Raw genomic sequence first — 25,271 nt, 5'->3', positions numbered from 1 at the left:
TGAACCATGTGATGAATACATATGATAAGTTCTATGTTTGGCATTCACGATTTTGTCATGTCAATTTTGGTTGTATGATGAGGCTAGCAAATTTGAGTTTAATTCTGAAGTTCACTTTTGTCAAAAATTCTAAGTGCTATGTATGTGTTGAACCAAAATAACCGCGCAAGCCTCACTTGGCTGCAGATGCGAGGGACTTGGCACCTCTAGAATTAATTCATTCTAATCTGTGCGAAATGAATGGAGTGTTGACAAAAGGTGGCAAAACGTATTTCATGACCTTGATAGATGATTTGACTAGATTTTGCTATATTTATTTGTTGAAATCTAAAGATGAAGCATAGCACTACTTTAAAATCTATAAAGTTGAAGTGGAAAATCAACTCGAGAGAAAGATCAAACGTGTAAGGTCGGATCGTGGTGAAGAGTACTTTTCTAATGTTTTCACTTCATTCTATGAGGAGCATGGAATAATTCATGAGAGGACACCTCCCTACTCGCCTCAGTCAAATGGGGTTGCCGAAAGAAAGAACCGCACTCTAATGGATTTGGTTAATGCCATGTTAGACACAGCGGGACTTTCCAAGGGATGGTGGGGTGAGGCTAATTTGACTAGTTGTTATATCCTGAATCGTGTTCCTATGAAGAATAAAGAGATAACATCATTTGAAGAATGGGAGAAGAAAAGGTTAACACTTTCTTACTTACGTACTTAGGATTGTTTGGCAAAGGTCAATGTGCCAATAACTAAGAAACGTAAGCTTGGACCTAAAACTGTAGATTGTGTCTTTTTTGGTTGTGCTATTCATAGCGTGGGATATAGATTTCTAGTAGTAAAATTTGGAGTACCTAATATGCATGTTGGTACTGAATCCAAATATGCTACATTCTTTGGGGACATCTTCCCTATGAGAGAGGAAGGTAGCACAACTAGTTCTGAATTGTCGGTTAATAAAGAACCTGCTGTTTTAATAGAACACAATGAACATACACATGAGAAAAATCCTAAGGAGGATGACAATGAAGCTCTTAGAAGGGGCATAACACAGAGGACTACAAAGTTTTTTGGTGAGGATTTCATTGTGTACCTTGTGGATAATACTCGTAAAACCATTGAAGAGGCATATTCCTCTCCAGATGCTAACTACTGGAAGAAAGCGATACGGAGTGAGATGGATTCTATTATGTCTAATGGTACTTGGGAAGTAGTCGAGCGTCCTTATGGGTGCAAACCTGTAGGACGTAAGTGGGTGTTGAAGAAAAAGTTTAGACCTGATGGTACTATTGAAAAGTACAAAGCAAGGCTTGTAGTTAAGGGCTATACTCAAAAGGAAGGAGAAGACTTTTTTGATACTTATTCACCTGTGGCCCGATTGACTACAATCCGAGTACTTCTTTCCCTAGTAGCCTCTCATGGTCTTCTCGTTCATCAGATGAACGTTAAGATAACTTTCTTAAATGTAGAGTTAGAAGAGGAGATCTATATGGATCAGCCGGATGGGTTTGTGGCAGAAGGTCAAGAGGGTATGGTGTGTAAACTGATTAAGTCTTTATATGGCCTGAAGCAAACACCTAAGCAATGGAATGAAAAGTTCGATAGAACTCTTACGTCAACAGGATTTGTTGTGAACAAAACTGATAAGTGTGTGTACTATCATTATGGTGGGAACAAATGAGTGATTTTATGTTTGTATGTGGATGCCATACTAATCTTTGGGACAAGCTATAATGAGATTAAGGAAGTCAAAGAGTTCTTGTCTCAAAATTTTAAGATGAAAGATTTGGGAGAGGCTGATATTATTCTAAATATTAAACTAGTCAAGAAAGATGATGGTGGGGTTCAGTCCCACTACGTGGAGAAGGTCTCGAGTCGCTTTGGTTTTAGTGACTGCAAGCCAGCTCCAACACCTTTGAACAAGGCTCATTCTAGCGGTGGTGCATTCTCTTCTAATCTGTATGGCAAGTTGGTGTAAACGTTAATGTGATCCAAGTGGCTCAGTGGAGTAGAGATGTTGGCCTACAGAACATCTCCAAGGATTGCACCTATATGGGCTAACTGCCAGTCACAATCTATGAGAGTGGGTGATCTCAAGATGTCCATGAAAAGGACTGGAGTATGACTTATAAGGTCCAAACCGCGGAGATTTTTTCGCAGCCTAGTATCAGTGAAGGGCTCTGGCCAACCTTGCTTGCACAAGATTGATAATTCAAGGCATAGTCCACTGATCAGTTGTGAATAAGTATAACCTTAGTTCTAGATGGATGTTCAAATTAACAGTCTCCATCGAAGTACTGGTATATCAAAGATTACGGTGGATTTGAGAGCATTTCTTGTGTGTTTTGAAATTCTTGGTGGGATTGTTGGAATATTAGGGTTAGGCCCATTTATTTAAATGATAAATTAAGAATTAAAAGGCCCACAAGTTAATGCTGGGAAGTTAAGAGGTGATTAATACCTTGTGAGAAATTGAGGAGAGTAATAGCTGGGTTATTAATTGGTGATTAAAATAGAGAATTAAATGACTGGTTAATGGCGTAATTTTTATGGCTATTATTGTGTCCAAGGTCATCTCCTTCTCTTCTTTGATCACCTATATAAGTAGATAGCCTCCTCTCATTGATCTACCTCAGAAATACTCAACATTACCTCTCTCTTTCTCCCTCTATTTTTTGCTGTCAGCATCCCCATCGCTAGTTCTGTGCGCACAGTTCTGGTGAGAGCAGATCCGAAACCCTGCACGCTGAAGGTCCTGCACAGGATAGCGGGCAATTAGATTTTTAAGGAGCGTCAGCTCGCTTGCTCCCTGAATGACTACTTTCTGGTGGCTATCGACTACTTCGTTCTCAAGCTATACGACTACTTCATCCTGCACGACTACTCCATCTACATCTCCGACTATTTTGTCTACATCCGGCGGCCCGAATGACTACTTCCCGGTGGCCGTAGCTATGTTCCCCAAGTGAATATCAAGATCGTCTCAACTACTTACCGATAGCCATCTGCACTGCAACGATTTAATTCGGCTACATCAAACAGTCCTATCCAGTTCCAGGAACAACACAACCGGTGCCTCCGGCAGTGGTCCCGCCTTGAGGTACAGTCTAAACCATCTTTGATTTATTCCTTTGCTTGTGTTAGTCAATGAAATTAACTTGAACACAAGCACATATTTTGTTCTCATAAGATCACTAATTTGTGCCGTGAATTTGTTACTAATATTCGGAATTAAAATATGCTGAAATTTTGCCTAAATATCTAACACCAAGTACAGAGCATTGCAGGCGAGGAAGCGCTCACAGAGCGGCGGAGCCAAGTTGGCCTGGCCGCCAGGCAAACATGGCGGGACAAGGCACGGACGGATTTGATAGGGTAAATTGGTCCTTGCCACAGGGCATCCCTCGGAGCCTAGCTCCACGCGAAACCCGGTGGCTCGCCGACGTGTCGACGCCGGGGAGCATCTCGGCAGCCTCCCCCCCATCCCATCGCCCGCCCGGCCCTCGATCGATCGATCGATCGAGAGCACCGGGGGCACGCCACATGCGAGCCCATGAATTGTCTACACGGATCCGTATGTACGAGGTGGATGCGATCTGCCTGCCTGGTCCCTTTATATTTCTCCTGTTCCCTGAGTAGGCAAAGAACCCGTTGTGTCAGTTGCAGCTGCAGACATCCTGGGCTCGCTCACAAGTGTATGGACGCTGGAGCGAAGATACGACGCTTCTCCGATTGGAGCTCGAAGTGGAGGGTGATGTAAAACTGCCTGCAACTCGTTAACGGTAGTGGCTCGAGTCCCTCAGCAATACCGCAAACGACTGCTCCACTCTTAGCCTCAATCCACATTGCTAACCCTCAAGTGCTGAAATGGTAGCCAACCAGCCATCCTGGAATATGCCGCGCCGCTCCGGTCCGCAGTTTTGTCCGCACAGGGGAGGTGGGGAACAGCTGTCGGCGCGGGACACAACAGTACACGCTGGAGATGATCATATGTGCGTACAAGATCATGTGTCAATTGTACCAATTTGCCCTGCGGTGGAAGTACCAGCACCGGAGCCTTTTTCTCCCCCAACAAGACCTGGAACAGCGGGCGCAGCATAGATGTCGGCTCCCCCACGGATCCGTCCGTGGCCACCGCACCACCATGCCCTTGGGGTACGCCACGCCAGGTGAACAATCAGGACACTGCACGGCTTGTCAAAAGCAGCAGCGGGCTGAATCTCTCGTCCCAGCTTTTGCCCCAAAGAGAGAGAGGGGGCACACTGGAGCTTGATGGGGGCGTGGTACCAGAAAACCAGGGGCTCGGGGGCGGTCCATCGACGTTCCCGGTTGCAATTGGTCACGAGCACCCATAGGAGACTGCACTCTGAAATGAAACTGATGAGATGAACAAGACAGTGATAGTGAACAGCAGGTTAGGTTCGAACATAAATGGGTGGCTACAAGAGTGAGTACCAGCCGGCCAGCCCTCTGTTATCTGCTCGAGTCACCTCCTTTGCGCAACAGCATTACCGTTCTACAGGGCAGCTGTAGCTGTCATGGCTCCCAGAATCCTATCAAACCGCATAAATCAACATGGTCTATGCAATGCCAGTCATCATAACAGTTTGCATGGTTTAGTAACATCCACAAAAAGAAAAAAAAAGTTAGCATGGTGGAGTGAGCATTAAAGGCCACCCAGAGGGTGATGAGAAAAATAGAAGTTAGTAAGATTCGTTTCTGAAGGATATATGATCTTCACAAATCAGCTTTGCAGTTAGCGATTCCCCCTTTACTGAACTTCCTGGAGGACAAGGACAATCAATGCTTTCATATATTATTCAACTATCCGAAAACGTTGAGTGGGAGGATCGCGGAGGCAAGACAGTATCATTCCTTCAGGCAAGAAAGCATTTCTGTGTAAAATAATCTCGATATGGCTGCTTTCATTCAGACTGAATATGTAACCTCATTTTGCATCAGTGTCACTTGAAACTTGATAAACATTGTACACTATTTTACACGCAAATTTCGAATTTTGATGTTAGTTTGCATTAGTAAATTGTTGATCCCTCTTGCGCCACCAATTTACTATAAAAGAATCGATAATGATCTGCAAAGTGTTTCAGACATCAGACATGACTCCCACGAGAATGCAAGTGACAAATAGCAATTCTGTGTTGCAATGAGAACCTGGTTAATGTGTGCAGCGACACCAGGGATGACCAGAAATCCAGACTCTCCGAGGGCTCCTCCAAGCTGATCAACCACAGCAACCAACACAGGCAATGTTTTCTACAGGAGAAAGCCAGTTAAAATATTTTGATGTCATGAGAACAGAAAAACAATTTCATCTTTAGCTATTAGTGTTTTGGAACAACTTCGATTCAAACTGTTCATTCCAAGCTGGTTTTCTAAGCTGCTTCTAATCCAGTTACAGCTATGTGCCTGTAGACATTCTTGCTGTAATTGGCCCAGTAATGGACAGACGCAAAAGTTATGGGAAACATGCCAACTCCACAACTAGCCCAGTTTCTGTCAACCCTAGCTCGTCCAAATAGGCAGTAACTTTCTGGTTTCTCTGTTTTCATATAGGCATATTTCTGATTTGTTTCTTATCTCAGTAGTAACATGCAATTGTGTGTTCATTATAAGAAAACATGAAATTGTGTGTTTATTTGCAATAAAAGTATGACATTAATCAGTTATCAAACATGAATACCTCACCCTACTGTTTCCCCTTCAATAAGCAACATAGACAAGCCCAGCTGACAAAAGCCTACCCACCCACACAACAGATGGTGTGCCAACGGTTAGCTAGCAAAGCTGATTACAATGACTTGTCAAGGGCTTGCTGCTTGACCATGCTATGTCTTGCCCATTAAGTTAGGAATTTTAGAGTTTGGACAAGTAAGGAAAAAAAAGATAGTTTAAATTGTTTGGATTCTGTGCGAACTGTGAAGTTCAATTTGTTAGAAGACCCCTCTAGACCACCCACTTTACACCAAAAACTACACTACAATCCAGGGCATGACAAAGTTGCCAATACCTTGGTCCGCGAGTAGAGGCCATATCAGACAAGCAACCATATGGTCACCAGCAGGAGTTTGATTAGTTTCACTTACAGGCTTTCTGTTTCTTTTAGTAATGATAAAGACTGACCTGACTGGCCACCAAAATGACAGCTCGTGCGTACTCTTTTTTAGCAAAGACCGACTCCCCTTTCTGTTCAAGACGTGACAAGATCTGCAACATCCCAGCATTGAAAGCCAACAGAGCAAGATGTAGAAGCCTGTGACAAGAAATGTGCTCCTGTTAGATGTTGAGGTATAGCTGAAGTGAAAGCGAAAGTAAGAAGCAGTTTATATTGGAGGTAAGAGAAAAAAAAAAGTCTGCCCAGTACTACTGACCAGCAAGAAAAGGTTAATAAAAAAACTTCAGTTAAGAACCGTTGAAGCAAGGTAATCTCTATTTATTTCTTTTCTTTTTGCTTGGGACTGAGAGTATTGACTCAACTTGTTTTTTAGTTACTTAGGCTTTGTTTGGATAAACTCATTCCTCCTCAGCCTCAATATATATGGATCGGAGTGAAAATAAAACAATTTCACTGCCAATCCCTCCTAATAAGTATGGATTATAAGGAATTATAAAGTATCCAAACGAAGCCTTAGTATGCCTCTGGAATCCAAGTAGCAAGTGTTCCAATCTAGTATGAAACCCAAAACAACACAGCAACGGCAGAATAAAGTTATGTGTACCACTACTTTAATATGACACTGAATAACAGTAGGTGATTTGATATATCAAACTACCAGCTGAGTCAAGTACTTTGCAAGCGTGCCTATCAGTAAAGGTGAACACATTGTCAAAATAAACTTGGCTATTATTTGAAATCAGGATTAGTTGTGTAATGATACATCATACTGTATGTCAGGTGGAAGTTGATTCCCTAAGCAAATTCAGAACATATATTTGTATTCAGACAGGGTCTCTTGTGAAGTTGTAATAACAAGAATAATTTGGTAGATAATTGTGAAGCATAGCAGTTCAAGCACAACACTTGTTCTGTAAAACTTCAAGGTGAACAATATCAAAAGCATAACTATAGATGAACAAGAAAAATAAGGATTTAAGCTTCATCCTCCCTCAATCATTTGATCCCATGTCCACATAGATTTACAAGCATTTCACTATGATAAAATCAGATGGTAAACGTACACTCCAATAGCAACAGCAGCCGCAAAAGCTTTTACTTGAACAGATAAGATTAGTGATCTTGATCTACTTACTTGAATCCATGGGACCTGTCAAATGAAATATTTTAGGACTGAAATCGAAAGATCACAGATGTGCAAACTTGTAAAATACTGAACACAAACTACAAGAGCAACATAAACTACAGAGGAACTCCAGAAATCTTTCTCCCATGTAACACCAAAATATTCTCGGTGTCTCTATCTGAACATGAAAGTCGATTTTTATATTTTAATTGTTATATGATGGGATCAACGCGGAACCCAAATAGGTATAAGTTTAAATTACCCCTTAAAAGTATCGAGGTTCATCTACTTAGGCCTCCCATAGTATGAAAGCAGGTATTATTGCTCTCGAACGACACAGGATACAAGAAAGAAATAATACAAGGAGAGGCCAGCAGCCAACTCCCAGATATGTGCAATAACAGACGCATCGCGTACATTAGAAACCGTGTATTACACACCCTAAGGTTTTCAATACCTTCTAAATAACCCGGTAGACCGGTTTTGTAGATGGTTTTGCCAACATGGCGCATTAGATGGACACGTGGCTACAATTCGTCATGTCAGACAGCCTCTCTTCTTTACTCTCCCTGACACTCTAGCCTCATCTGACATATCTTTCACCATTCTTCATTTCACACTCAGTCAAGTGCTGCTACTGAAGCAGTGACGCCATGTCGCAGGTGAGGCCATCGGCCATGCATGGATCAGGCAACACCGCACGGGCAACAGGTTGTCAAGTGCATGTAAACCAAGCAGCTCCTGTCTCGGGCAGCAAGCCGGGGATAGTTGTCGTGGCAGGCTGTGCTCTCACTGTCGGCGCAGCTTACGCAAACGGCAAGACGAGGACGGAAATATCAGGCAGCAGTACAGGAGTGGATCTGGTGCATGGCAAGCTATAGCCAATATGCCTGCTCGGCATTGCTGCACTTGGCCTTGGCTGCGTCCAGGAGATCATAGACAAAGTGATGAACTGAGTTGCGTCATGTCCCAAGAAGGAACATGATGAGAATCAGAAGAGAATGCTGTTTGTGGCCAACCGCTAAGCATTATCCAAACATTCCTTGTTCTCTCTCCTACATTTTGCTTCTGTGGCGGCAGCAATATTTTTCCGTGTTCAGTTCTGCAGGTGTGCAGCATGCATTGCGAGACTACATGATGGCCTTGATGGATAATCCTTTGATATTCTTAATCAAGGGTTTAAAGATGTAAGATTTGGGTGTTGGGAGGGGAAGTACAGGACATTGACCAGAGCTAGCATGGCACCAGGGTGAGGTGCATGGTGGAGCAACACAAGCACTTGTGTTCTGTTGCTGTCACTTGGAGGGACGGAGATGCTGGACAAGGAAGGGAAAGAAAAAAAAAGAGTGAGAAATATGACATGTGGGCATGGAGTGTAATAGAGATGAAGCGAGAGGGATCAACAAGATATGCTGAGTCACCTCCATGTCGTCATCCATGTGATTCACCACTTAAGCATCTAGGCCGATAGATGCATATGGTAAGTTTTGGTGATTAATGACAACCGTATGTGACAATGTATGTTTTGAAGAAATTATCAATTGTTGGTTATGTCACATATGAAATATGAAAGGAGACCCCTCAATTTGCATGAAAATGCGTGTCAAGGACTCAGACATGAAGATTAAGGACCTTTCTAGTATCAAGTGTCACAAGGAGATGAAGGACACTTGATTTAGTTCACGTTTTATAGTTTTTAGTCTTTGACCGTACTATTAAGAGGGGTTCTTGAGTTAGTAGCTTGACCTAGCGTAGTTTGGCCTTGAAATCATGCACACTTGCTCAAGCTCAGTCCTAGATAGCTCAAAGAAGTCAAAGCAACACTTGGAAGAAGAAAAACACGAAGAAAAAATCAACTCCAGGTCAGTCAATCAAGTTGGTGCAGAAAACAGGCGACCGGTTAAACCGACACCCCAGATTTTGACCTGATCGATGCCTTGGGAAGTTGAGATGGCGACCAAATGAAGAAAAGTCTACACAACCGGTTAAACCGACAGTTGCTGCTTTAACCGATGCTGTCAATGAAGGCGTCAGTGCAATGGAAAATTGCAATGACTATCTACACAGAAGCGCCAAAAGGTTCTGATCAAAACAGGCTTCAGCACTGGTTGAACCGATGGTACCATCAGAGCCATCGGTGCATTGGTAGTTTATTGTTACAATACCGAATTTGGAGTTGCGGTGTTCTGTCTAGAGAATTCTTTCAGCACCGGTTCAACCAACGCACATCGGTGTAAACCGTCAGTGCGATGACATCAGCACCAGAGGTAGTTGGGGTTTAACGGCTACTATTCACAACTCAATGTGATCAGTTGAACTGACACCTAAGACCGGTTTAACCGACAATTTATGCTTTTCGGGAAAGTTGTTTTCAACGGCTGTGGCTGGATCTCTAGCCTATAAATTGAGTTCCCCCGGGTCACTTGAGCTGCCTTTGACACCCTGAATATCTGAGGCCACTCCAAAGCACAAGAGAAAAACTTGAAGCCATGAGAAGAAAATCTTGAGAGTTGATCCAAAACCTAAAGAAATCATTCATTTGAGAGTGCAAGTGTGCTTGAGCTTAGGGCTAGCTTAGTTTAGGTCAAGTGAAGGCTTAGGGACTTGCTACTCTTGGTGTTTGACGGCACCTAGACAGTCTTGGTGACCCGGAGGCTCTTGGTGAACTCTTGGAGTTTGTGGGAGCCCCAAGAAGAGAAGATTGTACGCGGTTTGAAGCTCGCCGCTCCGGAGATAGAGAAGGAGCATTCTTAGTGAACACTTGCTTCTTGGTGATGCAAGGGAGCTCAACTCTTAGTGAACACTTATCGCCTAATGAGTTGAGGTTGATTCTAGAGGAATACAATGATGTGATCAAGAAGTATAAATCTAAATTCAAGTCTCTTGAAAGTGATCATATTAAGCTTAAGGCCTCACATGACGAGTTGCTAGTTAGACACAATGAGGTAGTTGAAACTCATGAATCATGTGGTGTCTAGCAAGCAACTTAGAGAGGATCATGACAAGTTACTTGCTAAGCACAATGAATTGCTTCTCAAGCATGATGAAGTAGTTGTGCTCAATAAGTCTCTTGACTCATGCAACAAGAAACTTAAGCTTGATTATGCTAACTTGAACATGAAGTACCAAAAGCTTGAATTTGCTTTTGATGCCATTGATGATGAGCTAGAAATAGCAAAGACCAAATCAATCAAAGTCAATGCATCTACTTCTTTTGAAGATCTTGTGGAATCACCTCTCTCTACTATATGTCACGTTGTTTCTCCTTCTTCTTCAAAGACTAACCATGATAGGGAGAAAGAACCAGAAGAGGAGCTTGAAAGCATGACCAAGTGCGTCTACACGGTAACAGGGAGAATACCTGCACAAGGAGATCCTCTTCCACAATGCAAGGCATTTTGGGACCAATGGACTTGGAACCTTCCCCAAGCCTCCAGAAAATTATCCCAAGTCTCCGGAGCTCAAGGAATGCTTCATCAAGGAAGTGGGCTCCTATTGCCAACATTGCTAAGTCACTGGGCACCACACAAAGGAGTGTCCAATTCCTACTCGCCCTCTTCCTACCTTGCCTCCTAAGTCTCAATTCAATAACCATCATTTCTTGTTGAGCAAGCTCAAAAGTGGCAAGGTCTAAAGTGACAATGACATGGAGTTCAAGAACACATAAGTTGAAGAGTTTTGCGACGACTTCGGCATCAAGCATGAGTTTTCATCAAAATACACTCCTCAACAAAATGGAGTGGTGGAGAGGAAGAACAAGACCTTGATCACCCTTGCAAGAGCCATGTTGGATGACTTTGGCATCTCGCAATGGTTTTTGGGCGGAAGCCATCAACACCACATGTCATGCATCCAACCGGGTGTATCTCCACCACTTCTTGAAGAAGACGCCCTACGAGCTTCTCATTGGGAGGAAGCCAAACATCTCCTACTTCCGGGTCTTCGGTTGTAAGTGCTACATTTTCAAGAAGAGGAAGCATCTAGGGAAGTTTGAAAGTTGTTGTGATGTTGCTTTTCTTGTTGGTTACTCATCAAACTCTAAGGCATATAGAGTATACAATAATGCTACTCGTATGATTGAAGAAAAATGTGACGTGGAGTTCGATGAAACTAATGGCTCCCAAGAGGAGGGTTTCAATTGTGATGATGTAGGTGATGAACAACTTTAAGATGTCATGAACAAGATGGCCGTTGGGCAAGTCAAGCCAAAGGAGGAGGATGAAGCGCTTCCCATTTCATCCACTCAAGTTGAAGCCTCTTCCAAGTATGACTCAAAGGTCGAAGAACCTACTCCAACATATTCTCACATACACTATGAGTCATCCGATGAAGAAGACGGTGCTTCACATCCTCCTCAAGACACCCAAGCTGTACAAGATGATGAAGAGCAACTTCCATTTCATGACACCCACATCACATTTGAACAAGCCCAAGCTCAAGCTGAAGATGTCGATGCACCACAAGCTACATCACCTCTACCACAAGAAAGGCAAACAAGGACAACCCGGAACCATCCATTGACTTAGTCATGGGAGATCCTTCTGGTGGAGTAAGAACTCGAAGACATCAATATGCCTCTTTTTGTGAACATTACTCGTTTATTTCTTGCTTGGAACCCACAAATGTAGATGAAGCTCTTGCGGACCCGGATTGGGTGATGGCCATGCAAGAAGAACTCAACAACTTCACCCGCAATGAAGTTTGGGTTCTTGAAGAATGACCTCGAGACAAGAACATCATCGGCACCAAATAGGTCTTCCGCAACAGGCAAGATGAACATGGTGTGGTGGTCCGCAACAAGGCAAGACTTGTGGCTAAGGGCTTTGCACAAGTTGAACAGTTGGACTTTGGTGAAACATTTAGCGTATGCTTCACATCACAACATGAAACTCTTTCAAATGGATGTGAAGAGTGCGTTCTTAAATGGCTTCATTAATGAGTTGGTGTTTGTTGAACAACCTCCCGGGTTTGAACACCCCAGATATCCTAATCATGTATATAGGTTGAACAAGGCGCTCTACGGGCTCAAGCAAGCACCTTGGTTTTGGTATGAATGCCTTCGCGACTTCCTACTTGAGAAGGGCTTCACGATCGGGAGGGTGGATACAACTCTATTCACAAAAGTCATGACGACGAGCTCTTCGTATGTCAAATCTATGTTGATGACATTATATTTTGTTCAACTAACCCCACTTTGTGCAAGGAGTTTGGAGATATGATGGCTAAGGAATTCGAGATGTCCATGATCGGTGAGCTCAACTTCTTCCTCGGCTTTCAAGTCAAGCAATTGAAGAAAGGGACGTTCATCCATCAAGAAAAGTACACGAGGGACATCCTCAAGAAATTCAAGATGGATGATTACAAGCCGATCAAGACTCCAATACCAACCAATGGGCGTCTTGACCTTGGTGAGGGAGATAAACCGGTTGACCAAAAGCTTTTATCGTTCTATGATTGGGTCGCTTCTTTACCTTACTGCATCTAGGCCCGACATCATGTTTATTGTATGTATGTGTGCTCATTTTCAAGCTAACCCTAAGGAATCCCACCTTAGTGCCGTGAAGCGGATCCTTAGATACCTCAAACATACACCTAGCAAAGGCTTATGGAACCCCAAAGGCACTAGTTTTACACTCTTGGGATACTTGGATTCGGACTTTGCCAGATGTCGTGTGGATCGCAAGAGTACATCGGGTGGGTGCCACTTGCTAGGGCGTTCCTTGGTCTCTTGGTCTTCAGAGAAACAAAATTCCGTGGCCTTGTCAACCGCGGAGACGGAATACATTGCCACCGGGGCTTGTTGTGCTCAAATCCTCTATATGAAGCAAAGCCTCTTTGACTATGGTATGAAACTAGATAGGATTCCGCTCCTTTGCGATAACGAGAGTGCCGTAAAAATTGCTAACAACCCGGTTCAACACTCTCGCACGAAGCATATAGATATTCGCCATCACTTTCTGAGAGATCATGTGGCAAGGAATGATATATCACTTTGTGGTGTTCGTTCCGAAGATCAATTGGTGGATATCTTCACAAAACCACTAGATGAGGCACTTTTTGTAGGTTGCGAAGTGAGCTTAACATTTTAGATGCTTCTAACATCATGTAATTGCCTTGTTATGTAGTTACATTTCATATGTACATTTGTTAGGGGCTTGTCTAACCTTGTCGAGATAGTGATGAACATGGGTTTTGTATGAGCCGGTGGTCTTTTTTTTCGCTCATGCAGAAGTTTGGTTCATCATGAGTAAGCCTGACAAGGGTTCAAACTTGACAAGATAGATTTAATTTTCACAATGCATTTTGCTTGTCGTATAGCGTGCATTCATATTTACTTTTTTGTCTTGCATAGCATTGCATCACGTTAGTAGCATCACAAAGGAGTAAATCACCCTTAGAGAATGATATTCATGCTCAATATGATATGTCAACTCAACAAGAGTGATAAGATCAATGTTGCGCTTTCATGCCTATTGAGTCATGTCCTAGCGAACTTAAAGCTTCAATCTCTAAGTTCATAGGCTGTATGACTCATACATACCTTGGATCTTGTGTTTATCCTCGCTTGGTTTTAATTGCCTATGTTATATAGAAGCTCTTAAGCAACTATGTGTTTGAGGGGTGAGGTTGTCTCTCGAAAATGGTCCAAATTGGGTGTTCATGCCTTTGGTTCTTTGAAACTTGGATCAAAAGTAGAGATTGTAGTTCAGCGCAGCAATTTAAGTAACACCGGTTACACCGACGGCATATCGATGCAAGTGTCGGTTCAACCGGCGCTTAAGGGATTTTCAAAACAGTGATCATAGCCACTGTTTATTGACCGACGCTTACACCAATGCTTCGGTGTTTCAACCGGTGCCTCTGGGATTTCTCTCCTAAACCTTCTGTTTTTGGCAATCAACCGGTTAGTTCAAAATGCAGGCCATCGGTTCATCTGGTTGCTCATTTTGCTAATGTTCAGCTTCAAACGACGAAATGCACCGATGCATCAGCGGCTCAACCGGTGTTCCTATCGTTGACTCGATTCAAATCCATTCAACCTCAATCAAACATACACCCAGCTTTACACCGTCGCTATGGTTCTTAGGCATCGGTTCAACCGGCGCCTCTCTGATCTGTGGGCCCACCTTGTCAATACTTCCTTATCTCTTTGCGGGTCCCACTCGTCAGTTACTCTTTCGCTCTTTCTTCCCCAAAATCAAACTACCGCCGGCTCCCACTCCTCTCCCGACTCCCGTGCGCCGCTGCCCGTACACGCGCAGCCGCCGTGACTCCACGCCCATGCATACACTCCACCGCACGCTGCCGCTTCACCACCGCACGCTGCCGCTTCACCACTCGCGCCGGCCTTCCATGCCGCCCGCGCCACCCCATCAGCGCCACCGCACACCGCCACTGCCACGACTCACCACCGCCGGTTACGCTCAACTTCACCGCACGCAACACCCCCTCACACTTCACCGCCGCTGCAGCCCACGCCGGCCCGGTTTTTTCCTCTTCCACCAGGGCATAGGACGCCCTCAAGGTGTTCGGTGGATTGCCTGAACGGAAATTTCTTCGTTTTCTTCTTGTGTTTCTCCTGATCTGCAGTGGTGAGCACCTATTTCCTGTTTTTCTCATCTTAAACCAATGCAGTAGATCTTGGTCTCTCACCTAATAAGCATTTGCTCATAAGACATCCACTATTCTTGCTATCATTTGAAAGTCATGATCTGTTCATGCCTAGCTTTACTGTTTTATCGCACTTGAGCACACACAGCTTCTACACTTCCTTATCTCATATAGTGTGTTACATGATAGCAGCTATCCACTAGAGTTTGTGCTTAGGCTCATATCAAAATCCATGCTTTGCTTAGGATCTTCTCGTCTCTAGTGCATGACTCTTGTACATTATATTAGCCCTAATCTTTCTATTATCTTTTACCATATTCTCTGGGCAGATGGCAGGTGATAAATAGGGAAAGGGTAAGGCAGTTGAGAAGCCCAAGAGGAAGCGGACTCGCGAGCAACGTGAGTGGGACCACACACTTGCAGTGCCAGATACTCAGGGACAGCCACAGCGTTCGATTCGTATCCGTGAGACAGTGGCAGACACTCAGGGGGAGGTAGGCTCAGGGTTAGCTGCAGCATAGAAAGAGTTAGCAACAGTTGCCGCTTAGGGCACCCCACCGCTACGCCGCTCAAGGCGTACACGTGCTTCAGCAGCAGCAGCAGCTACTCCACCACCTGCTCGTTCTGGTCCTCGTACCCGAGGTGGAGGCACTCAGAGGCTAGAGGTTCGTACTCAGCCACAGCAGTCTGACAGTGATAGCAGCTCTGGCTCAGAGGACCCGACTAGGGAGCGTGGTACTCAGGCAGTGGTGCCACCAGTGATATTGAGGGACTTGAGAGGGCTACCAGGGCCCAAAGTCCGCAGACTTCGTGCAGTGAGGTCTGATGCTTGGTGGCCAGCAGAGAGGGAGGCGAGGACGGATCCTCGCTTCTGGACACTTCTGCAGGAGAGCTTCTACTATGCCTACAGCCGGACAGGTGTTAGGTTCAGTGAGCACAGAGTCTTGAGCTGGGGTGCTCTCCGTGTGTCAGCTGGAGTTCCTATACTCCCGTACTTTGAGTAGTTCCCCGGACTCGTGGCTTTGCTCAGTGAGAGGTGGCAGTATGTCAAAGAATGGATTAGGATCTTCAACGCCATAGTGTTCGTCGAGGCCAAGAGGAACTATAATCAGTTCATGTTTGCTGGTGGATGTTGGAGGATGATTCGTGACATCTTAGCTCATCGTTTGGGAGTCCGGTATGTAGATGATCCTATGTACCTGCACACCCTGGCTTTCGGGGATGCTAAGGCTCCTTGCCGTGCTCACGAAGCTATCTTTCCACCAGAGGGGGAGGTCAGGGTATTGTTCACAGAGCCCTTCTTGTCATTCTTGTCAGGCACCCCGAGGATTCCAGACAGACTCACTCCAGTTGCATACACCATACACATGGCTCTGAGGAGTTCGAGGATGCTATTATGGATGGGATGATAGTGCAGCGACAGCAACCATTCGCGCACTGGATCAGTTGGCTTTGTGGTCGGGTAAATGATAGCGAGCACATGCACGAGCTTGAGCGTTCGAGGTCTCGCTTCAAGACATACATGTGCACCGGTCCTCGTGATGGTCGTCGAGGCCCTAGAGGCTAGCGCAGAGCAGAGCAGATCCTTCAAGAGAGGGCAGAGGCTAAGGCAGGAGCAGATCCTATGGCAGCGGAGACCGAGGCACTTGCAGTAGCAGATGCTTGTCTTCTAGCTTACCTTGCCACAGACTCAGAGGACTCAAAGGACGACGAGGACTTCATTCCTAGCATTCCTGAGCCGCTCACGACCAGGAGGCAGGGCCGTCAGGAGCAGGAGCAGAGGCAGAGCGTCATGACCTTAGTCCACCACCTCCTCCTCCCATTGCAGCAGCTCAGGTCACCATCCCGGACACGCTTGCTACCATCCTTTAGACACAGCAACAGCGTCGTTCCAACGAGAGGCAGGACAGACTTCAGGCAGAGCAGGCACATATGCATGAGGCCCAGAGGATCATGTTCCAGGAGATGAGGCAGCAGCAGGAGGCCACGAGGCAGCAGCTCCTTCAGCAGCAGCGATGCAGCAGCAGTAGATGCACACGTTCTTCTCTGGCTGTTTTGGAGCCATCTACTGTCACATTGGACTGCCAGAGCCTCAGATTCCCACTACTCAGCAGCTCCAGTTTGACCCAGCTGGCCCTCCTCCTCCTATTGGCGGTTACGTGCAGACACCTCTAGCATCGTTCCCGATGTCACCACTCCTTCAGACAGGGGTGTTCTCAGCTCCGGTGCCTTAGCAGAGTCCGATGAGCGAGCAGCAGCGTGCACACTACTTAGAGCAGCAGTAGTTTCTCCAGCAGCTTCAGCAGAGCACAACTCAGTCACGTCTGCCAGTTTCACTTGTTCTTTCTCTACCGGTCACGACTCTGAGCTTCGATGAGACTCCTCCACGTACACAACTGCTTCACCCTGAGGTCGTTCGTCCCAGCTCGACGGACTTTGCTCTCGGCACTTCACTCGCGGCTACACTTGCACCCGTGACGGAGTCCACGAGTGTCGCTACGGAGCCAGCAGCTTCGTCAGCTCCTACTACTTCAGCTGCTCCATCGACTACTCCAATCGAGACTGCTTCTACCGTCGACTCCTCAGACGACGACGATGACGACACCGACCAGTACATCACCATGTGCTTTCCTTTCACTAATGCATGCTTGTTTAGTTCGTTGTTTATCTCTTATCTTGCATGTGTTGTTGTTGAGCACTTTCATTTTCATATTATTCCATCTCTACTTTGTGTTGTCATCAATCACCAAAAATGGGGAGATTGAAGCATCTAGGCTGATAGATGCATATGGTAAGTTACGGTGATCAATGACAACCGTATGTGACTAACGTGTGTTTTGAAGAAATTATCAATTGTTGGTTGTCACATATGAAATATGAAAGGAGACCCCTCAATTTGCATGAAAATGCGTGTCAAGGACTCAGACATGAAGATTAAGGGCCTTTCTAGTATCAAGTGTCACAAGGAGATGAAGGACACTTGATTTAGTTCAAGTTTTATAGTTTTTAGTCTTTGACCGTACTATGGGTTCTTGAGTTAGTAGCTTGACCTAGCGTAGTTTGGCCTTGAAATCATGCACACTTGCTCAAGCTCAGTCCTAAACAGCACAAAGAAGTCAAAGCAACACTTGGAAGAAGAAAAACACGAAGAAAAGCTCAACTCCAAGTCAGTCAATCAAGTTGGTGCAGAAAACAGGTGACCGGTGTAAACCGTCGGTGCAATGACATCAGCACCAGAGGCAGTTATGGTTTAACTGCTACTATTCACAGCTCAGTGTAATTGGTTGAACCGAAACCTAAAACCGGTTTAACCGACGCTTTATGCTTTTCGGGAAAGTTGTTTGCAACGGCTATGGCTAGATCTCTAGCCTATTAATTGAGTTCCCCCGGGTCACTTGAGCTGCCTTTGACACCCTGAATACCTAAGGCCTTATCATAAGAGAAAAACTTGAAGCCATAAGATGATCTTGAGCTTGAGAGTTGATCCAAAACTAAAAGAAATCATCCATTTGAGAGTGCAAGTGTGCTTGAGCTTAGGGCCAGCTTAGTGTACGTCAAGTGAAGGCTTAGGGAGTTGTTACTCTTGGTGTTCGACGGCACCTAGACGGTCTTGGTGACCCGGAGGCTCTTGGTGAGCTCTTGGAGTTTGTGGGAGCCCCAAGAAGAGAAGATTGTACGTGGTTTGAAGCTCGCCGCTCCGGAGATGGAGAAGGAGCATTCTTAGTGAACAATTGCTTCTTGGTGATGCAAGGGAGCTCAACCCTTAGTGGGTGCTCCAACGTGAATTAGAGGGGAGCATCAACTCCTCGATACCATGCGAAAAATATCTGATTGTCTCGTGTCCCTCTCTTTACATTCAAACACTTACTTTGGTTTTACTTGTTCTTTCCTTTGTTTGCTTGTTTGTTGAGTAGGATCATCTATTGTTAGGGTGCTCTCTTGTCTAGGAAATATATTTGATAGTGTGATCTTCACTAGGCAAAATGTGCATGTTAGTGTGTTTACCTACCTAGGATTTCAATGTTAGTGTGCTCTAGTTGATAGGTTCAAAATTCATAGATTTGGCATCGCTAATTGTAGGTTAAGGATTTGGTAGAAATTGAAAAAGACCCGATTCATCCCCCCCCTTCTTGGACCACGATCCTTTCAACCACGTAGGCAAAACTGGTTGCAAAAACACCTCTTGAGGGGTTATTTAGATAGCTTTCAATACTTTGAGGGGTGCATCACCTGGTTTCATACATCAGGGGTAAGTAGACAAACCTCGATACTTGAGGGGGACTTATTCCGCCCAAATACTTGTTGTGCTCAACTTCATGCAGGATAGTCTAGGCAATAGGCATGCATAGCAACTCAGTTGCCCTCTGTCCCCGCTTTGCTCCCAAAAGGGTTGGCAGGCTTGGAAGCACTACATATGAACCCAACAGCATGGCATGCTAAAGGACTAATCAAGGATCCAGATGTTACTGATACATCAAAAAGTTTTATCCACTAATGTTGAATTAGCCTGACTACAACCAACATTTTCTACTGAAGCAGCATAATGAATGGAGCACCTGAATCAACCAATGCATATATCAACAAGTTTTTTTGTAAGTCCAAAGCTACTATCACTGGAAGCGGTTGTTTTACCTACTTGTGTAGAACAGAACAGCTCAATAAAAGAATCAAATTTACTTGTCAAATAAGTTTCGATTTGAGACATACTACACTGAGAAGAACAGCACTTGCAACTGAAAAGCCTTGTCGATTTCCATCAACAAAATCAGCAATACCTACATAAATGGATACACGAACTACAATTGTGAATTAACATTCATAACCTGGAGTTACTGTCAAATAAAGGAGGAAATTAAAGTCTGCACACCTTTTGAGGCTTCTCGAACAACCTGACAAACAACAAACCATCATAAGTCTCTCCAGGAAGCTCCAGTTATTTTAGGCTTGCACTATAGTATTAACAAAACATAGGGAGAGATGGTAAATTCAATCATTTCTTGTTTGAAAAACAGAGAGGAAGTAAATTCAAAGTTAACAGAAAACTATGATAAAGAACATAAAATAGACGAGTTCAAATCTGAAAGGCCATTCTGGTTGTGCTTTGCATATTCTAGTCAGATGATTCATGATAATATTCATCATGAAAGGCAATTACATGAGACTCAGAATGAGCCCTGTCAGTTTTCACTTCAAAATATTAAACTGAAAGGAGGTCTAAATATAATGGGTGCAATCCTATTGTATTTATATGAAATAGTTAGGTATGTGGGGAGTACAAAGATATGAATAACCACATACCTTCCCTATAATCAGAGGGATTAGAAGGCGGGTGACCAGACTTTTGAATAGTTGCTCAGTAGGCAGAGACACCCCAGCTCCAGCGCCAATGTACATTGCTAGAGAAAGAGGTACCTAATTCCATGATCACGAAGAAGAATGACCAGATTGCGCAGAATAGGACCAGATTGCACAGAGTAGGAATGGTTTTTGCCTTTCAAAATGCTGTACATAGAAATATAGGTGGCCCATTATCTAACATCTAATTTGGTCTTGGGTTCAGGGTTGACTTATTTCTATTATTTGACTAACACCGAAATTAGGAAGGCTAATGCTACTAGCCAGTCTGAACTCAGATGAATACAACTAAGGACCAGGAACAGTCCATGCTACGATTAAGTGAAGAGGTTTGTTGCATTTTATAATGTGTCTTTTATTCTACCAGTTTGTTCGCATGTTTAAGGACTAGTGGATTATATTTAAGTAACTATCATGTCCATTTATATTCACTTTACATCCATATACAAGAAATAAAGAACCACACGATTTCTATCACATTCAGCCAAGAAAAGCAATGTCTTTCTATGTATACGTTAGCATTTTACATTTAGTGAATTTGGAGGAAAGCTGCATAATTATAAGTACTCAATCAAGCTAAGCTTGTAATTTCATATTGGGTTAGTTAGCCCAATCACTGATGCCATTTGACCATCAAGAAAAAATTAAAGGAAAACTTTGCTTACAATGATAATGCCAAGTAAATTGGATACAACTGTCATTGTAAGAGCAAGTGCAGAGTTACCGCCAACAAGCTGCATAGTAGTAAAAAAAATATTGGATTGTAATGCTCGTGTAGCCATATGAGAAAATATGTGCAGTATTAGATGTTAGTGAATAAATGGAAACAAAAAGTACCTGTGTTAGTGTGACTCCACTTGATAATGTTGTTGGCATGCAGCAAAACATAGCTAACCCTGTAAGATGCATTGTCATTGTTAATATCAAACATACCTTGCAAAAAAAAAAGAAGTTAATTTCGAACATAGAAGCTGTAAGGAGCACAAAGGTTGGTAATACATGAGAACAGAAAATCCATATGAAAATTGTACATGTACTTGAACCTATTTACCAGTGATAAATTCACGAGGGAAGAGCTGAAGTTGCATAATAAACTGAGCAAGAAAGGGTGTAAACAGCAAAATAGAGGCCTGCAATTATATATAATAACAGAAGAAGTTAGCAAACTTATGCCCAACAGAAGTATGGGACCTGGCATCTCTAACAACAATAAATGGTACAGAATTTCATATGGAACAATATCTTGGCTCTAAATGTTGGGAGTAAGAACTTTCTTCAACATATTTACAGTTATGACCACATAATAATATTAGAATATTTTTTAATGTGCTACTCCAAGTGTTGTTGGAGCCTTGCTGTTGGTTACTGAGGAAATGCAGTGGTGGTGTATGGACAGGACCCGGAGTCTTTCCTTCCTAACTGCCCTAGTGCCAATGGGAGCTTTTATGCTTCGGTCGAGGACGTTTCTTTGATATATAATCACGGGCGTGAATATAATTAGTAAACTCTTGGTGCGTGGAGGGTTTGTTTGTAAGGGTATCTACACATTTCTTTATTCTTCTTAATACAAGCTCTACTGCATGGTCGATAGAAAGAAAAAATATTAGAACGTGCAACTCTGACAGCCACAGAGTAAACATGAGATCATACTAGTCCATATAGTCCAGCAGGCCAAGCTTCTAATGCTGCACCAAGCTCCTTGGTTCGCAGGGTCAGTCCTATACCGCCAAGAGGAAGATATTAACATACAGAACTAATAGGACAAGGATTCACACAAATAGTTAAGAAACCAAACCTGAGATCACAAATATCCCAAAAGTGCTGTACTTCGACAGGGAGTATTTGTGAGCAAGGCATCCAAGATTAGGATCTAGGAGACCCAATATGACCCCACCAACAAGAGCTTAGCAATGAGAAAGACACAAATCAGTCCATGTGAGGTCAAGAGCAGAGATGCTGCATGCTTTGTCAACTACACAGCAACATCATGCAACCAATTAGAGAAAACATCCCTATACAGCCACTTTATTATGTTTAAACAGCAGAATGTACAAGATTTACTCCAAAACTTTCTGCATTTGAAAACCAAACCTGTCTATCGCTCATGCTCTATGTTTCTGTTGTGTAGTAAAATTCAAGGATAATACGCTAGCAAGGCTATTCGGGAGCTGGAGCTAGATAATTGTATTTACTTATTGTCAATTGTACCTCAATTGGGTCGTGAAGTAACGGAGTCTCACAACTGGACACCTGTCTTCTGTGAGGTGTGTGAGAGCAAAGAACATGTCAAACAGAAATGCCCAATGATGAAAGCTCCAAAGATGGTTGCACAGTGGGTTGGATATGCAGCAGATGGTGAGGGGTTTTACCATATTCCGCATGCACCGATCAAGAGCACCAAGATCACTGTTGAAGGAGGCCATTTGAGTGCTGCACAACTCATTACTGATTTACAGCGCCGCATTCCTAGTTCTAATAACTGGATTTGGAATGTCTAGGAGGATGGCAAGACACCTTTATCATGCCGTAGAAAGATGAACTGCAGTGGGCAATCTCTTTTGGTGGAATGACTTTAAAAGATCGCGGCACGCATCTTAACTTCGCTGAATGGTCCAATGAAGAAGAAGGACTTTTAATCCCAAAAGTCTGGATCAACATCTTTAGAATTCCTAAAAAATTGAAAGAGCTTCCAGTGCTATGGGCTCTTGGTTCTATGATTGGAGCACCTCAGATGATTGATACGGTGACGATAAACAATAGTTCTTTTGGCAGAGTGTTGGTGTCTGTGATTGATTCAAAGGCTTTCCCTCAGAAACTTTGTGTTGTCATTGGGGATAGGTGGTTTGAATTCCCTGTCAAGGTTGAGTCAATCATTTTCGGAGTTTATCTGAAGATCGCATTTCAACCAATATATTCAACATAAGCGTCTTTGTGGGCACTAATAGGGATAGATTTAAAAAAGCGACTAAACAGATTAGAATCATGGAAACTCATAGGTTAGCCACATCACCAATAAGTAACAGTAAAGTTAAAAGGGACCTTACTAGAGATTTAGATGATGTGGAATCACAGGATGATGATGGTTTGGATCAGTTATCTCTATGCCATATTCATAATGACATTCTGGATGATAGCTTGGCTGAGGATAATAGTCACTTAGGTGATATTTATCAACTCGAGCCTAAGCAAAAATCAAAAGCCAGAACTTCAAAACCTTCCGAGCTAGCAAAACAAAAGACAAGACAAAAGAAAACTACAAAAGCAATATCAACAACTTTTGGTCTAGCAAAACAAAGGAAAGGACAAAAGGAAAAAACAAAAACAATTAGTGTCAAATGAAAGGCATCTTTTGGAATAGCAGAGGTCTTCGTGACTTGGCTAAATTTCGTTTTTTGTCGGAAACTACAAAAGAACAACAACTCGATTTTATTGCTCTTCTAGAAACTTGTAGAGCCAATTACACAGATATGGATAGCGTAAACACACGATCTTGCTTGCAGATCCTTTTCAGGGCTACTCACTGGATCAGATTCTGGGCCTTACTACAGAAGCAGGAGGAGCGGGAAACTATACCATGAGCTTGTCAAGCTTTGGAGACTACGGCGATCGATATCTTTGCGAAGAATGGGTGGCGCTTTGCTTAGAAGCTGGTTATTTTTAATTCCACTTTGTTAGCCATAAGTGGCCACTTTTGTAATAAAGGCTGGATATACTGCATTGTGATTTAGAAGCCGGGATATTGAATTATTCCTTTATCTAAAAAAAGGGAGACAAGCTTCTCATTGCGTACACAAAGGGCAGTCCAAAAATTGCCCGCCGCTACACAATTAAGCAACAGCTGGGACCGCATAGACCGTAGAAGCCGGAACTCACCAAGGGGAAGGAAGTTGCTACGCGCGAAGTCGAGCAGCGCGGCCCCCAGCGCGGGAGGCGGCTCCGCGCCTTTGCCTCCATTGCCACCAACCTGTGGAGGAAGCAGGCATTTACAACCCAATCGAAGCATGCCCCCCAAGGAGTAGCAGAGAACCCGAGGCGCCGGGGTTTCGGTTTGGGTGTTACCCGCGAGGCTCCACCGGCGGCGGCGCGCACAGGCCGCAGGCGGAGGGGCGGCGTAGGAGGCCGAGCCGAGGCGACGGTGGCGGACAGGAAGGCGTGGGCTGTTGGGCGCCGGCCGAGGACCCCGACGCGGCGGGTCAGGATGGGTGGCCGGAGCAGGGAGGGGTGGTGGGTCGTCATCGCGGCAGGCGGAGGCGGAGAAGCCGGCGCGCGTGGCCACCGAGTGGGGATCGGGAATTAAGGGGCTCCGACCAACGGCTTGATCCATGGAGTAGAGAAGTGTGGCCGAATTCAAACCCCAGGAATTTCAGGGGGGAAATCGATGTATTTCGGAAAATCTCTCCTCCGAAAGAAAACGACATTTTGAGAATGGGTACTATAAACAACTGGATTGTTTACTCATCACTGGCAGGCTGGCAGCCTCTTGATGATTTCTAGACCTGAGCAATGGTCCGACGGCCTCTAGTCAAATACCCTTATCCCTAGCCAACCGGGCGTGGCACATAATTTGACGGCTCGAAAAAATTCGGATCGGATGAAGTATAATAATTGCAATAATAAAAATAATTATTTTTTGGAAAAGGAGTGTTGGCCGGTCCGATTTGAACCCGATTTTACGGGCTTAATGGAGTGAATGGATGAAATTGACATGGATTTTAGGTCTGAAAGAAACCGGATTTTTTATCGAATCGGAGGCCGACCCGCAAAATGCTTAGATTTAATATCATGTGGAACTGCACGTTGAGATTGTATGAATTAACCTGGAATAGCTTTGAATCAAAACTTAAGGCAGATACATCTGTGAATAAATTATGCATGTACTAAAATGGAAAACTTTAAAGTATGTTTTGGAATAAACTTTGCCTTTTCCATAATCTTTGATTTTTTTATCAGATATGCACCATTAGATTTCAATCAAGATATGGATGCTTTGCTTCGTTATTTTGAAAAGGGTACATACTAACAACTCGAAGGATCAAATTAACAATTCGCAC

The 25,271-nt window shown here is 44.0% G+C and overlaps 1 protein-coding gene across 4 annotated transcripts; it reads right to left on the bottom strand.

Moving 5' to 3' along the window:
• Positions 1 to 4,887: 4,887 nt before the first annotated feature.
• On the bottom strand, positions 4,888 to 24,660 carry LOC112896925 (probable sodium/metabolite cotransporter BASS4, chloroplastic). Of its 4 annotated transcripts, XM_025965083.1 has the most exons (14): positions 24,280 to 24,646; positions 24,094 to 24,184; positions 22,016 to 22,123; positions 21,871 to 21,938; positions 21,272 to 21,350; positions 21,058 to 21,116; positions 20,886 to 20,954; positions 20,164 to 20,277; positions 19,733 to 19,754; positions 19,573 to 19,640; positions 7,193 to 7,278; positions 6,137 to 6,266; positions 5,168 to 5,269; positions 4,888 to 5,087 (listed from the first exon to the last, which is right to left on the bottom strand). In XM_025965083.1, exons 1-14 carry the CDS (start codon positions 24,454 to 24,456, stop codon positions 5,019 to 5,021), a joined length of 1,242 nt encoding a protein of 413 aa, XP_025820868.1. In that variant the 5' UTR covers positions 24,457 to 24,646; the 3' UTR covers positions 4,888 to 5,018. The 4 variants fall into 4 exon arrangements, 3 of the variants coding, with proteins under 3 accessions (XP_025820868.1, XP_025820979.1, XP_025821053.1); XR_003229566.1 differs by lacking the exon at positions 19,573 to 19,640 and having other exon boundaries at positions 6,024 to 6,266; positions 7,264 to 7,278; positions 24,280 to 24,660; XM_025965194.1 differs by lacking the exon at positions 19,573 to 19,640 and having other exon boundaries at positions 4,889 to 5,087; positions 7,264 to 7,278; positions 24,280 to 24,651.
• Positions 24,661 to 25,271: the final 611 nt, after the last annotated feature.

Source organism: Panicum hallii, chromosome 1 (assembly GCF_002211085.1).
Source record: "Panicum hallii strain FIL2 chromosome 1, PHallii_v3.1, whole genome shotgun sequence".
In the NCBI taxonomy this organism is placed as follows: domain Eukaryota; kingdom Viridiplantae; phylum Streptophyta; class Magnoliopsida; order Poales; family Poaceae; genus Panicum; species Panicum hallii.
The sequence above is the reverse complement of the archived record's forward strand: the minus strand, read 5'-3'. Positions and strand labels throughout refer to the sequence as shown.

Excerpts from the sequence above, each read along its gene's own strand:
- LOC112896925 (XM_025965083.1), bottom strand. The coding sequence starts at position 24,456 with ATGACGACCCACCACCCCTCCCTGCTCCGGCCACCCATCCTGACCCGC. Across the intron at positions 22,124-24,093 it reads TAGCAACTTCCTTCCCCTTG|CTCTTGTTGGTGGGGTCATA; the intron begins GTGAGTTCCGGC and ends CTCATTGCTAAG. Across the intron at positions 20,955-21,057 it reads GTGGAGTCACACTAACACAG|CTTGTTGGCGGTAACTCTGC; the intron begins GTACTTTTTGTT and ends ACTACTATGCAG.